Source organism: Channa argus, chromosome 5 (assembly GCF_033026475.1).
Source record: "Channa argus isolate prfri chromosome 5, Channa argus male v1.0, whole genome shotgun sequence".
Classification (NCBI taxonomy): domain Eukaryota; kingdom Metazoa; phylum Chordata; class Actinopteri; order Anabantiformes; family Channidae; genus Channa; species Channa argus.
In genome coordinates, this window is record NC_090201.1 from 15,074,141 (window position 1) to 15,088,163 (window position 14,023).

Sequence of the window (14,023 nt, forward strand, 5' to 3'; positions counted from 1 at the left end):
TAGAGTAATTTCTCTGTTGTACTGGACTTTCAGTGGACTGACTCAGACTTCATCTATTGTTAAAGTCACTATTTATCGATTAGGTATTTTTGACCCTGATTAGCAGCAATATCGCAACAGAAACATGGTTTTTCCCACTCACAACCTGAAACATACATAATTCGTTGAAGAGTTGTACAACTGGCTGAATATACGCATAGATAGATAATGATGTACATGCGAAACTACTATGTTTGGCCAATTTTTGAATAGTGTGTACTAGTGTTTCAAGTCTACGCTGGAGCCAAACAGTGCTACCAGCTGATCTTCATACTGGGAGACGTTCCTCTTCATGATGTCCATGCAGGGGCCCAGCAGACGCTCAAAGGCCTGGATGTCAATAACTAAAAGAAAATGGACAAGCATTTAAGACTTACAGTATATTATACTAATTCTGTTTTCTCATTTGAAGGGTGAAATATGCAGCTAAAACAAGTTTGTTTGCAAAGAGAAATGTGAACAACAAGTACTGTTATAAAATCGTAAACAAGATTTAAGAAGTTTTATGCAGGATTACGTTCATGGAGTCTGGATTATAAATCAGGTCAGCAGAGGTCATAATTCATTCTATTAATTATTAATTATTCCCTTCTACCTCTTTTAACGCTAGTTTTGCAATTCTGGGAACTCAGTGCTGTCATTACCCTAGAATTTAAATGAAATAGAAAATCACAAGAAATCAACAGCCTCAATATTAGGCTGGTGTCAAATTCCTGCAATGTGTTTGTCAAGATGTGGATAGGAAAAGGAACAACCAAGTCAAAACCTTGCTCTTACATTGCATGTCTATATAGATCAATTCTTGATTTTGTGAATTCAAATTCCTCTTTATTCCCTGGAAGCATCTTACAGTGAACATTAATTTGCAATATTCATTGTAAGAAAAGTTCATATAGAGACGTCGTGGTGACCTGTGCCTGTTCTCTTAGTGAATCTACACTAACCAAATAACTCAAGAAAAATTAAATATAAGGCTGATAAACTGCATTATTTACAGACAAGGTGTATGAGTAAAGAGTTAAAAATAAATAGTAAATAGTTAAAATATTAAACATAGGTGGTTCCATAACTGTAATTACAGTGCAAATGTGCAATATAGAATACAGACATGAAATTTGCAGAATTATACAGATATACACAGATTAACTGCAACTTAAACTCTGATGGTCTTAATGTCATGGAGGACAAGGGTCAACATGGCCACTGTTGACCCTGCAGTCTGCAGCTACTCAGCAAGATGCGATACACTGTAGAGGCTGTAGAATTACACAAAGTCAAAACTCAAGTAAAAGTGCAGTTATTAGCCTGTGAAATCTCCACTACAAGCACCACTTCACATTTGTTATTAAAGTAAAAGTACTATGCAGATCAATGGCTTTTGACTTGTCCCTTCAGGGGTCGCAACAGCGGAACATGTTCCGCACGTTGATTTGGCATGAGTTTTTACGCCGGATGCCCTTCCTGCTGCAACGTTCCTCTGTTATCTGGGCTCAGGACCTGCACCAAGTTGGCCCTTGATGGCTGGGCAGGGCCACACCTGTTGGGGTGGGATTCCATCCCGTGGCCTTCTGCATCCCAACCCGATGCTCTACCCATTGAGGTGTATTATTTATTAAACAATAGTAATTCTTGTAAATATGACATTTTCAGTAATTAATAAAACATTAGTCAAAGGGTGTACCAAGGGTCACTGTTGGTAAAGGTGGGGCTGACTTTAACCACTTTATGTGCTGATATGGGGTTAACCCATAGTGGTAAATCACCATTTAGAGGTTTATTTTATTTTTATAAAAAACATTTTTTATAATAAAACCACCAGGTGGCAGTAATGTTGTGCCTGATCAGTGTATAAATTTTGCAGTGACTGGAGTAGGATAATAAGGAGCTGGAGTTTATATGTGGTTATATGTACAGTTTAAAAGACAACAATTCATCAGCACCTTAACTATTGTGCCACTAGTCCATTTTTTCTCTGTGTAGTATTTTTGTCTTTTTGGTTGTTTTATTTCTCTTTGTGGTATTCTGATTGACCTTCTATCAACAAATATTATATAGTAATTTCAAACAGAGGCACTGACCCCTCAGGAACCATGCCCATTCGTTCAGTAATCCATCTCTGACCCTGTCCAAATGCGGACAAGCACAAGCAAGTTATATAACAGACATTGCTTATTTCTTTGTTCCATCCAATATCCAAACCTGAAAAGCAGCATCTTTCACTATAAAACAGAACAAAACAAACTTACCTAAACATTTAGTTTCTCCCACTGAATAAACGGATGCTGCTCTGGGTTTATTGGTGACCAGTGCCAGCTCCCCAAAGTATTGTCCTCTAGAACAGCGAGCCACCTCCACTTCTGTGTTGTTGTGCTGACTAGCCTTTGTCTGTGACAAATACAGTGGGACTTGAGAAGTGCAGTTTAACTTCACACCATAAATCTATGACTTTATAGCTACAACAAGCCGATTCATAAAACAAAACTTTTATTTTTAATTCTGAAGAGACAACAGGTTCAGTTATAATATTAGACACCGTGCTTACTTTGCTTTTTATCATTATCTTCACCTCTCCTGATTCCACAATGTAGAAACAGTCAGCCTTTTCCCCCTGCAAAGAAAAAAGCAACAGGAACACCGCATCTATTAAATCTAACCAATACTAGTTAATACAAAATATACAACTGTCTCAACTGTACCTGCATTATTATGCGCTCTCCATCTTTGAACACTCGTACCCCCAAAACATCAACAATCTTCATTCTTTCATTGAGCTTGTGAAGAGAAAAATTAGACATTTTCAAACAAATACACTGCTTACATCCTGTAATATAAATTGTGTACATGATCATTTATTCTAATACAAACCTCAAGAGACTTAAGGAGAGGAACACACTCAATAAAAGCCTCATACATCCTCCTTTTCTTCGCATTGTTTTTCATAATCAGTCTGTGAAATGTGGCTCGATCCTGAAACAGCACCAACCAAAACAATGTAGTTTGGGTTTTATCTCAGCTTCAGTTCCACTTTTTGCTTTACTCCAATTTTATATGTATTTCACTAATCAGAGTAGACTATAAGAAGTGCTCACAAATGTTTTACCTCAGCTTGTCTTGCTTCATTTTACCTTATTTCCAATAACATCAGAATTTATAGTATATGCCAACATATTTACTGACTCACCAGGCCCCACAGGGCACCTTCCTGCATTGCAATGATTGTGGCAGCTCGGGGTGTGTTGTACATAAGGGCCAGTTCACCAAAACACCCCTTGTTGTCGTACTTTCCAACACACACACTAACATTGTCCTTCTGCACAAAAATATCATACACACCCCTAGAAAGTGGAGTAGAAGTTATTGTAAATGTAACACATCATTAGTTTAGATGTTATAAAAAACTATTTTAAAGCTCTCCCTTACTTCTCTACAATGTAGAAATTGTCACCATCGTCTCCTTGGTCTATAATGTGCTCCTGGGGTTTGACCAACACTTCAAACATGGCATCCAGAACCTCAGAGAACTGCTCCTGGGGGACATTACACAAGGGAGGTTTTTATTTAGTTAGCGCCTTTAGACTGCAAGCTAATTAAGCATGCTTCATATAAGATATTAAAATGGCATAAAGATAAGAAACACAATACGATATAAAAAGCAATTAATATATGTGACATTTACTGTGTATGAGGTGTTGTACCTGCTCCAGGTTTTTGAACAATAAAATGTCTCTGCATGCATCCTGAAGCCTGCGGCGCTGCTCGTCTGTTTTTGGATGTACAACCCGAGGCTCTGCCTCATCGTCCTCATCATCATCAGGGTTGTACGCCTCTGCACAAACTGCAGTAAAAGAAAGAAATTTAAATCCTGGAAAACAGTCAAAATGAATTAATATTATTTACACATTATGTTCCAGTTACTGACCTGAAACTCTGCGATTGCATTTTTTGGTGGTGGACTCTGCCGAGAGAGACAGGGCTTAGGGTATTACACTAGATTTGAGAAATCCGTTACTGAAAGTTCATCACACATTTTTTTTACAGCTCCTTAGACAAACAGATTCTTCTGATCTCTGCACTGGAAATGTTATTCTCTGCAAAAAATGAATAGGAATCATATCCCCTGTGGGTGGGCCACAGTCTTTCGTTCCCTGCATAGTGAATTGCTTCTGTATTATGATAATTAGTTTGATATTATCTGCCAACTGTAGATACTGTAGATGTAACTGTCATTTTTCTGTCCGTATTCAGTACATAGAAGACTTTTGTTTACATAGATTTTCTTTCTAGGTCCACTTTGTTTGTGTGATACTTTGAAGCTTTGAGGCTGTTAAACATTTACTAAATAGGATTGTTAAAGTTACAAACAGTAGAAAACAAACTTGAAATGATTTATTATACTCACTATCATTGTCTTCCTCGTCCTCTTCATCATCCTTTGTGGAATTATTTGTTTCAAAAGTGACTCCCTTTTTTGCTGATTTGGCACTGCATTTCTGGGCTCGTTGGTCATTTCTTTGATTCTCCAGAATTTGTGTAAAATGCTGCACTGCAAACTTAACCAAGTTTGGTGGCCTGTGACGAAGCACCTCTACAGTGTATCCCTGTAAGAGCTCTTTCAGACCAGCTGGTATCTCAACATTACTCATCTTTCAGGTTCAGAGGTCAGGTGTAAGATGTTGATACTTAAAAGATTTGCCAAAAACCTCTAAGACATCTGCATTTCCACTGAATCCAGTATTAATACCTGAAATATTAAATCTCAGGCCCCGTTTGTCTCAACATATTTCTGTCCACAGAAGCAAACAGACACCTCCTACTCCTATCCCACACATCCTCATACTTTTAGCTGCTTATTGATTTCTTTATTGATCACAGCCCATTGGAAAGTATCGACCAGAACTTTTTGCATCAGATGTAATTAAAGGCTGTCCGATGGATTACACTGCAGGACCTGATGATCCAACACACACAGAGGACTTCAGAGAGAACTACCCTGAAAGTCAGGCAGGGGTTGACATCTGCAAAAGCAGGCATCCAGAGGTGGCAGAAATACAAAGTGCAATTCTCTACAGCAAATACAAGTTTTTAGTCAAGTAGAAATACTAAACAAAAGTATAAGTATTCCATTAGTTACGTCTGATCTGTGTTACCAATTACTGATTTAAATAATAAATAAATAAAAAACAAAGTATTTTAGACACTATTGAACTTGATGCCATTGTTAACATGAAGTTATCAAGATTTTTTCAACACGTGCCTTAATAATCTAAAAAGTGCAGCCTTGTTACAGGAAGTTTCATTATGTAGTTGCAATGAGAGAACAGCTTCCAAAGCTCACTTCTGATTTCATTTCTAAAATGATCCAATAACAATGAAATCAACAATAATGTTTTATTGTTTTTTACTAACTAAACAAATAGGTCTGCTATCTTTGTGTGGGACAAAAATAGCAGATGGTAAATTTGCAGTGGATTACATGTCATGTACTGACACCTAGGCCTAGTAAATACATAATACATAATTTAATAGTTGATTATATTTTGTTTAAAAATAAACATCTGCAAATTAATTACTAATGAAGTTGTCAGGATGGTAGTGGAATAAAAAGTATAATATTTACTCTGAATTGTAGCAGAAAAATCATTATAATCTTCTTATTATGTAGTTCTTTATGGCCCGAGGTTACTACAGTTTTTTACTCCAATGCCAATAGTTATACAACTCCAATTCAAAAAAAAGTTGGGATGATGTGTAAAGGTAAATAAAAACAGAATTCAATGATTTGCAATTCTCATCAACTCATATTTTATTCACAATAGAATATAAACATATCAGATGTTGAAACTGAGACATTTTCCCATTTCATGGAAAATATTAGCTCATTATGAATTTTATGGCAGCAACACATCTCACAAAAGTTGGATCAGGGTGATGTTTACCATTGTGTAACAAACCCTTTTCCAGCCTGCACCTGGATTCCTCTCTGGTATGGTAGACCCGTGTCTATGGATCTTGTACTCAGAGCCTGACCCTGTGCTGCTAGGATTAGTGCCTCCATGCTGCCTTTCAGTCCAGCTTTTTCCAGCCACTAATAGGATTTTTCGATATCAGCTATTTCTTTTATCTGACGGTGGTACATACCGTGCAGGGATTTGTCCATCCATTAGGGCTCCTGCTCTCTCCTCTCTTGCGATTTCTGCTGCGTGAGGTAGTCACTAAGCAAATCATCACATGGGGCCATCTTCCTCAGTAATTCATGGATCTTAGTTGTTTCATTCTAGCTAGTGGGTCTGACACTGACTAATCCTCGGCCTCCTTCCTTCCGCTTAGTGAACAGTCTCAGGATGCTGGATTTGGGATGAAACCTCCATGCATTGTAAAGATCTTCCTTGTCTTGATGTCAGTGGCCTCCATCTTCTCTTTTTTGCCAGCTTATTATGCCAGTGGTACCTAATGACCTGAGTTTTTTCTATGTTAATCTAGACCTTGATGAGTTTCAAAGTATCCATAGGTCCCATATGTAACCCCTCTCGCTGGGGTTATTTGCATAGTGACATTCCATCAATTTGCTATTCTTAACTCTCAACCATGCATGTCTTGTTCTCGCTCCTTGACCCACTTCTCAAAAAGTTTCCCTGAATCCCAACATATAGGGGCAACTCTGGCGCAAGAGGTAGAGTGGTTGTCCACCTTTCCCACAGCTGCTGGTTCGATCCCCGGCTCCTCCAAACTTAGTTGCTCTCGCTGGCCAACTGTATTGCTCCCACCCATTGGTGTGGGAGTGGGATTGTGAGAGTGAATGAGCAGTGTTGAGTACCTATTAGCACTCCAAGTGCTATATTAATGGATACCATTTACCATTTGCATATATCTATATAGATATATATAAGCATGTGTGTGTAAAAATATAGTTAAAAAAAATTAAAAGTTCATATGAAAAAAATGAAGAAAAAAATGAAATGGAAAAAAAAAGAGAAAAGAAACACACAACAGAAAAATAATGTAGTTGCCATAAAGAAAAGTAAAAGATTGACCATCCATTCTTAATTAAAAAAGCTAAAAACTAAAACAAAGAACAAAAGATTCTTTGTACTGGTAATTTAATTTTTGACCATTTCACTGATCCTCATGGAGAAGCTCAGGACAAGCAGATACAGGTGTAGCTGCTATTCATGTACTGAAGGGTGTATTAACGTGAACAGGAGGAACCGGGAATCCAACTGCTGACCATGGGCTCCATCTCCTGCACGGCTGCCAGTAAATTCTAATAAACAGACAATTAAGACAAAAATTGCCAGAGAGTCTCATTTCTAAATATGGATTTGGCTTTTATTTCTATACATGGTGACATTCATACACTGTTTATCTTATTGCGACTACTCTCATAATTTCACATTAAACAGACAGAAAGTGAAGTTAGTACCTGTGGTCACTAAGTGGAACATGACCACACGTGTGTATTGCTGAGACTAAACACACACAGTACAATAAAACGCACCTTTTCCCTGATATGTACACCTGCTTGCAGACAACAAAAGGTAAGGCACGGAATGTTCAGTTCACTCCTTTTCTTGTATAAAAAAAATAACAATATAGAAAAGAAAATCACAAATAAAACAAAAAGGAGGAGACAAGAACATTCGACTGTGTGTGTGTTTTTTGTGTGTGTGCACGTGTGTGCATGTCTATGTGTGTACTGGCACTGGAACAATCATCACGATATCTCTGCAATGAACCTCCAGCAGGTCTGAATAATTTATGAGCTCTACAAAAACAATAGCTTTTAAACATAATTATCCCCATTATTAAAAGAAATGTTAAACATTCTTCATATAGTTTTATTCTGTGTGTGTGTGTTTGTGTGTGTACTGGCAATCACTGCATTGGTGTGTTACAGAGTTCTGTTCCTGGAATTCATGTATGAGTTGACAATGACCCTTCATCACAGGTTTGGTGCTAACCAGTTCAGGAACTTCATCGCAAGCTCAAATCCTAAGAAACAAGCCTGAATACAAGAGACACAGAAATAGTTTGTGAATATGGAAAAAAAGGTTTTTTGTTACAAAATGTATAAAATGTACTGGTTTTCTTTAACATAGTTGCAGCAGTTATATGGGCTTAATTTGTACTTAAAAGATACTGTACAGTTTCTGTGTAATTTGTGATACAACTAATATTTATTGAGCAACTAGCTTGTGTAAATCTGGCTGCCAACAGTGGGATTATGGTTGTTGTATTGTATCAGTAAGTAAGCTGTATCAGTACCAACCAGCTAAAATAGAGGTCATGAACAAATAGACCATTACTAATGAGTGCATTTACAGCAGCACATGCATGTGCAGTAAAAGTATAAATGAACCTTCCAGAGGCTGTGATATTTCTCTGATGTGACACATTTTGGATTTATGACTTTGATGTGGTGTCATCTTGTGGTTTAAATCAGGGGCTAATCACAATTTTTATAACAGGTATTTAAAACACAGCCTTTATTTTTATACTTTTTGTATATGTCTCCCCCTGCTGCAAAGAACTAGAACAAATGTAGATTTTTCTGTACAGAGCTTCCTCTTGTGCTGGATGTGCACACTATCCACCTTTGCTGCCTTTGATATGCTTTTGGTCGCGATTTTATTTTAAACTTTAAATTTTACTTGTACGTGTGTAATATGTGTTTTGCATCTTCACTAAAAATTATGATTCCCTTACTGATATAAGTGATTTACTGATGTCTGTACTTTTTCCAGCGTATGTTTGATATGCTGCAGAATTACTCCTGATAATATGCATTTTCTTTGCATCAGAGCTAAAACACTGAAACTCCAAATGTACCGTCCAGTTCCTCTGAAGGGTTCACAATGTTACTGCAAAGATAAATATGGGAAGTGTACTCACAGCATTTGCAGGAAAAGCTCGGAGCATGACGGCATTAAAGCCCTTATACAGTGAGGCCACACCCTCCTCTCTGATCAGTTCCCGGAGAACGTCTCGAAAACCATTGGGATATTTTCCTTCAGGAGCTGAGGGAGAGAGACAGTTTAAAAAAACTGATGCATTACCTTTGGAAACATGGTCCAAGGCAAAGACATTTATCTCAAAATGCTCGGGAAAAGAAAACTGGGCATTCAACACTCATCTGAGGGACTTCTTAAGTTCTCCTAAATCTAAATCTAGATGTCAAACAACATGGAAAACCTTCACAGATAATACAGACTGAACTTTTCTCCTGTTACATTGGTGCCCTACGTTTATGTGAGACCACTTTCTTACCTCCTGGAAATGGTTAAGACAAATCTTTATTTAAAAAACTAAATACAGGGACACATCTGTCAAAACCAAACCACATCATGTGATGTAAACTTAGTGAAATCTCTGTTCTTTAAAGTTACAAAGCGGTAAAATAAGCCTGTTTCACATATGAACTCCTAACGGTGTCGAGAGAAATCAGCCTTTGACATTCTCCGGAGTTGCGTTTCACGCAAACTCTCAGCGGGAGTAGAGTCTTCACAAGAGAATCTCTGCTCGAGATCAGTGAAGGGTCAGTGAGTACAGGTGGCACAACATAACTGAAAACTGTAGGCTGCAGGAAACTTGTTTTATTTACAGCACATCAGAGCCATGCATCTAAGAAAAAAATACGTTCACTGGACTACAACGGCAATTTAGAGATAGAGTTGTCATCAATACACCCACTCGCTTGCTTGTAATCCTCCACACAATTTAGGACTGAGCAGCTTGCTGTACACAGAAGCTCTTTACGTAATACGGACATTGTACTAGGGGACTCACAGGATAAAGTTCTGATAATTTCAGAAGTGTCTCAATCTGCATTCTCACATACACCCCGTCCGGACAAATCAGGAGAATTTCAGTGCATGTGTAAAAGGGAATGTAGACAGGACATGGACTTTATAATTCTCTTTTGGATAGCCATAACAGTGGAAACATCATAAAGAGGAAAATAAGACTGCAATAATAAGTCTCTGTACATTAAAAAAAGTTTCACTGCAAGATCTTAAATTTTCAAATATTGACGATAAGATATTATCATTCAAACAAACTTTAGAATCTATAGACAAACCTGTCTGGAAACGAGACTTGAGTACATCAGGTGGAATTGCGACTGCCCAGTTAAAAATTCCAGCCATTCCTCCAGCAAACAGCACACTAGGTACACTGAGCTCGTTGTGGCTGCAGAGAAAACACAACAGATATTATGTTTAGCTTCAGGTCCTTTTACGACAGACAGCTGAAAATACCGTGAGGCAAAACAAATACTCACCTTTTTCCCGCTGGTGTGAGGAGGTGCTTCAACCACTCGTAGGACATGAAGTACATCCCGCTTGCTGGAACATCTGAGTTACAAAACAAACAGGAGTCACTTCCCCTGTGGAGTATGACACCACAATCTTGATTATATATGAAGTATTAAGTAGTAAATAATACATTTACATTTATTACACAAATAAATAAGCAAACAAATTAATGCAAATGTTACCAAACAATTCTATGCGAGAATTTGCGTAAACTTTCTAGGTTGTCAGGTGACCTGTTTATGCAAGACAAAACATACAGTATCATAACAGCCTGCAGGGGGTTATAGAACCAATGGGGACCCTAAAAATGCATAACGTAAGCCTATAAGTAACTTCATTATGATTAAATACTTACAAAGAAATTAATATTAGATTACATGTAAACTAACAGTCAGCCTGTACAGATATGTATACTTTATTGCAACACATGCAAAATATGCCAATATTGTAAGATACGCAAAGGAGAGACTTAAAAATTGCGACAACGTGGTGAAGAGAAGTTAAAAACAGATATAGTTACAATCATAAGTGGTGGATAAGCTAACCTTTGTACCCACTGAAAATAAATTGTGCTGATATTGTTAATGAAAATGTTTTGGTGCACACACAAGATCCCTGCTGAATGTTTTACAATACTCGGATGATCTACAGGTGGCAGCAACGCACCAACAATTCTATAATGTGCACACAGAGACAAAGGAGTTTACAATTGTTTTATGAGGAAGGAAATGCAATGAGTGTATCCAGTTTGATTTTGGTGAGTAGCTTTTTATGTTAGCAGAGACTGACTTTTTTAAAGACTATTTTGATTATTTTATATTAATGATTATCCACCCACAGTAAATACCCAGTTCAGCACAATGAGTGTTAAGCAGCAGTTAAAATGTTTGCTGCTCAAATTCAGGAATCGGTTAAAAAAGAATAACCTCTCATGAGAGTCAGAGCGGTGCCTCTGTAGATTCCTCTGATCCCAGACTCTCTGTAAAGCTGTTTGACACAATCCATGGGTCCTGCATACTTTACCTCCCCAGTCGATGCCTGGATCTGAAACACACACATGCATGTGGACAGCATTCAGCCTCTTTTCAGGCAGATATCAACACCAAAACTACAGAAGTAAAACACGAAGTAAACACCTGACTGATGAAATACCAGATCTATTTGGCATATGGAGTCAGCAGCACAAGGGTCACTGATTAGAGTTTGTTTTTCTGTATGTGTTAACACTATCTCACACACATACACACAGAGTAACCTCTGACCTGTAAGAGACATTTGATTCGCTCTCCAGGAGCCATGATGGCTGTGGTGAAAACACCAGACAACATCCCTGCGGCAAACAGTTGTGGATACCTGCAGCAGATGAGGTAAAGATGCTGATGAACTGGCAAATTATCAACCACACTGTAACAATGGAACAGTTAACTGAACACAGCCACATACAACAAAGCAGTCACCTACGTGAGGATATCATCAGGAGTTCTCTGTTGTAGCTTTTTGCCCAGCCCAAATCCAAAGAAACAAACAGCAAACATGGGTGTGACTCCAATGATCGGGGCTGCCATTCCTTTATAAAGCCCCTTCACGCCCTATCAAAGAACGAGAGAACATCAATATGAGGGAGAAAATAGCTTTTATGCAAATTTACTTGACATTAAGAGCCACATGTCCTCACCTCTTTGGCTACGGTCTTTTTTAAACAATCAATGGTTCCAGCATACAAGAGGCTCTCTCCAGGTTTTGGTTTGGGCTGAGTTTGTAAACGCACCTGAGAGAAAAAAACAGCAATTGATCTCTATTGATGTCACACACACATAATACAGTTTGGACATGTAAAGAAATGGTTTTCTGAGTTTAAAGTGGAAGAACTTGACTTGACCTAAAGATGTTTAACACAAGGTTGGACTGCAGGCTAGAATGTAAATGTTAGACTTTTACTTGCACTGAAGACAAAAATATTATTCCAACTAAATGCTTTTTGTCTGTGATGTGTACATGCACACATTTGACATAACTTAATAATATAAGAGGATCTGCATTTACAGCTTGCTAATAGCAAAAAAGTTATTGTCTCAAATTAATGCAAACGCATTGATGATTAATGTAGCACATCTGCACTATAGTGTTTGGTATAATTTGAGGAAAAATCTATGTCGTTCATAAATGCCTAATATACATTTAAAATCAGTATTAATGCATCTGTGCTCCTAAACTGTGCAACAGCCCTTATGAAGTATGTTCACATTTAATGCCTGAGACTTTTGCACAATACTATAGGTTTGGCTTGTTATAAATATCAGTTTCTTATTAGATACTGACACAGATCAATGCATTGCTTGCGAATACATTAGCCTGGCTGTTTTGTCAGCATAATAAATTAACAACTCCTGGTCCACAGCATTCATATGAGTTGATCATACTGTGTCCAGGTGAGACCTCTAACTGTGCATGAGGCCTTAACAGCAGCAGTGAGTCACGTGTCATGCAGCAGCCCAAGCTCATAATTTGAGTTGTCTGCAGTAATTTTACTCTAATTACAGGAGTGTGTGATATCAAACACAGTTGAGTCGGGCCACGAGTTTGTCCCTGGTTCTGCCTTCTGTTAAGTCATCTGATACCGGCTGTTTCCAAATGAAACTCAAGTCACAGTGTGTAGGAATTACTTTAATAGTGTCGAGTGGATGTCCAGCGAAGACGAGGCAGACACCTCCAAACCCTCCAGCGAAGAAATTCTTCAGCGGGCTGATCGGCTGCTGCTGTTTGGACATTTTTTCCTTCCGATCTGTAAGAAAAACACAACAAAGGTGACTGAATGAAATCAACGTCGAGCAGAAATCGAGACGTACTGATAAACTAAAACCACAGAAACAACCTCTCACCTGGTTGACTGTGACTCCAAAGAATGAGTTGTGTTCTGCTGTCACTACTGCCTGCTGCCGGACCTTTCACCTAGTTACTGACCCGGACCGGTTTGACTGCAACACAACGTCACTCTGGTACGTCTCAGTTTAGTGTCCGGGAGGAAACGATGTCTATCATGTTTTCTACTTTGAATATGAATTATCAATAAATATCTAAGTGAAACCAAAAAACCAAAAATAAAATTTACTGTGAATGCTTGGGCGCTGAAATAAGTTTCCAAAAAAAGCTGAAAACTGTTTTTAGTGAAATAGATGAAAGTTTAGCTTTTTGTGAAATAGCTGAAACGAGGTGACCTTTGCTTATATACTGGTTACGCAAACTTCAAAGCTAGTAGCCTTAAAAACTTCAAAGGAAAACATTTCACAGGCAATTATGTGATGTCATGAATTATTTTAAAAAATTAATCAAATACTTAAATATCAATAATCAAATACTGGTAAAGTAATAGTCCTCCACATTTGTTACGAGTATACTATATAATAGGAATAATTAAAAAAAAATTTTGTTTTGTCTTTTCAATTCAAGGGTCTAAGTATAGACGGTATCACTGTTTTACAGACTGTAAAAAACCTTGAGCCATGTTGATGATTTTGGGCTATAAATAAATTAAATGTAAGGACATCATTTGTAATTAAAATAACTTACATCACTTTTTACATTATTACAGCAGTATTTCATTGTATTGTCATTAATATATAGATATTTATATATGCTTGTCGTTATATCTGATATGCTTTTCCTGATTCCCTACA

At 37.6% G+C, this 14,023-nt stretch overlaps 2 protein-coding genes across 2 annotated transcripts; both read right to left on the bottom strand.

Annotated features, from left to right (window-relative positions):
* Positions 1-224: 224 nt before the first annotated feature.
* prkar2ab (protein kinase, cAMP-dependent, regulatory, type II, alpha, B) lies at positions 225-5,707 on the bottom strand. The gene is made up of 10 exons (XM_067504462.1): positions 4,439-5,707; positions 3,959-3,994; positions 3,735-3,874; positions 3,460-3,566; positions 3,221-3,374; positions 2,905-3,006; positions 2,736-2,810; positions 2,582-2,647; positions 2,286-2,424; positions 225-383 (listed from the first exon to the last, which is right to left on the bottom strand). The coding sequence occupies exons 1-10, from the start codon at positions 4,680-4,682 to the stop codon at positions 259-261; spliced, it is 1,188 nt and encodes a 395-aa protein (XP_067360563.1). The 5' UTR covers positions 4,683-5,707; the 3' UTR covers positions 225-258.
* A 1,636-nt stretch (positions 5,708-7,343) lies between these two features.
* On the bottom strand, positions 7,344-13,370 carry slc25a20 (solute carrier family 25 member 20). The gene is made up of 10 exons (XM_067504461.1): positions 13,229-13,370; positions 13,013-13,131; positions 12,025-12,117; positions 11,811-11,938; positions 11,612-11,702; positions 11,276-11,393; positions 10,316-10,388; positions 10,115-10,224; positions 8,929-9,053; positions 7,344-8,041 (listed from the first exon to the last, which is right to left on the bottom strand). Exons 2-10 carry the CDS (start codon positions 13,115-13,117, stop codon positions 7,979-7,981), a joined length of 906 nt encoding a protein of 301 aa, XP_067360562.1. The 5' UTR covers positions 13,118-13,131; positions 13,229-13,370; the 3' UTR covers positions 7,344-7,978.
* Between the last annotated feature and the right edge of the window lie 653 nt (positions 13,371-14,023).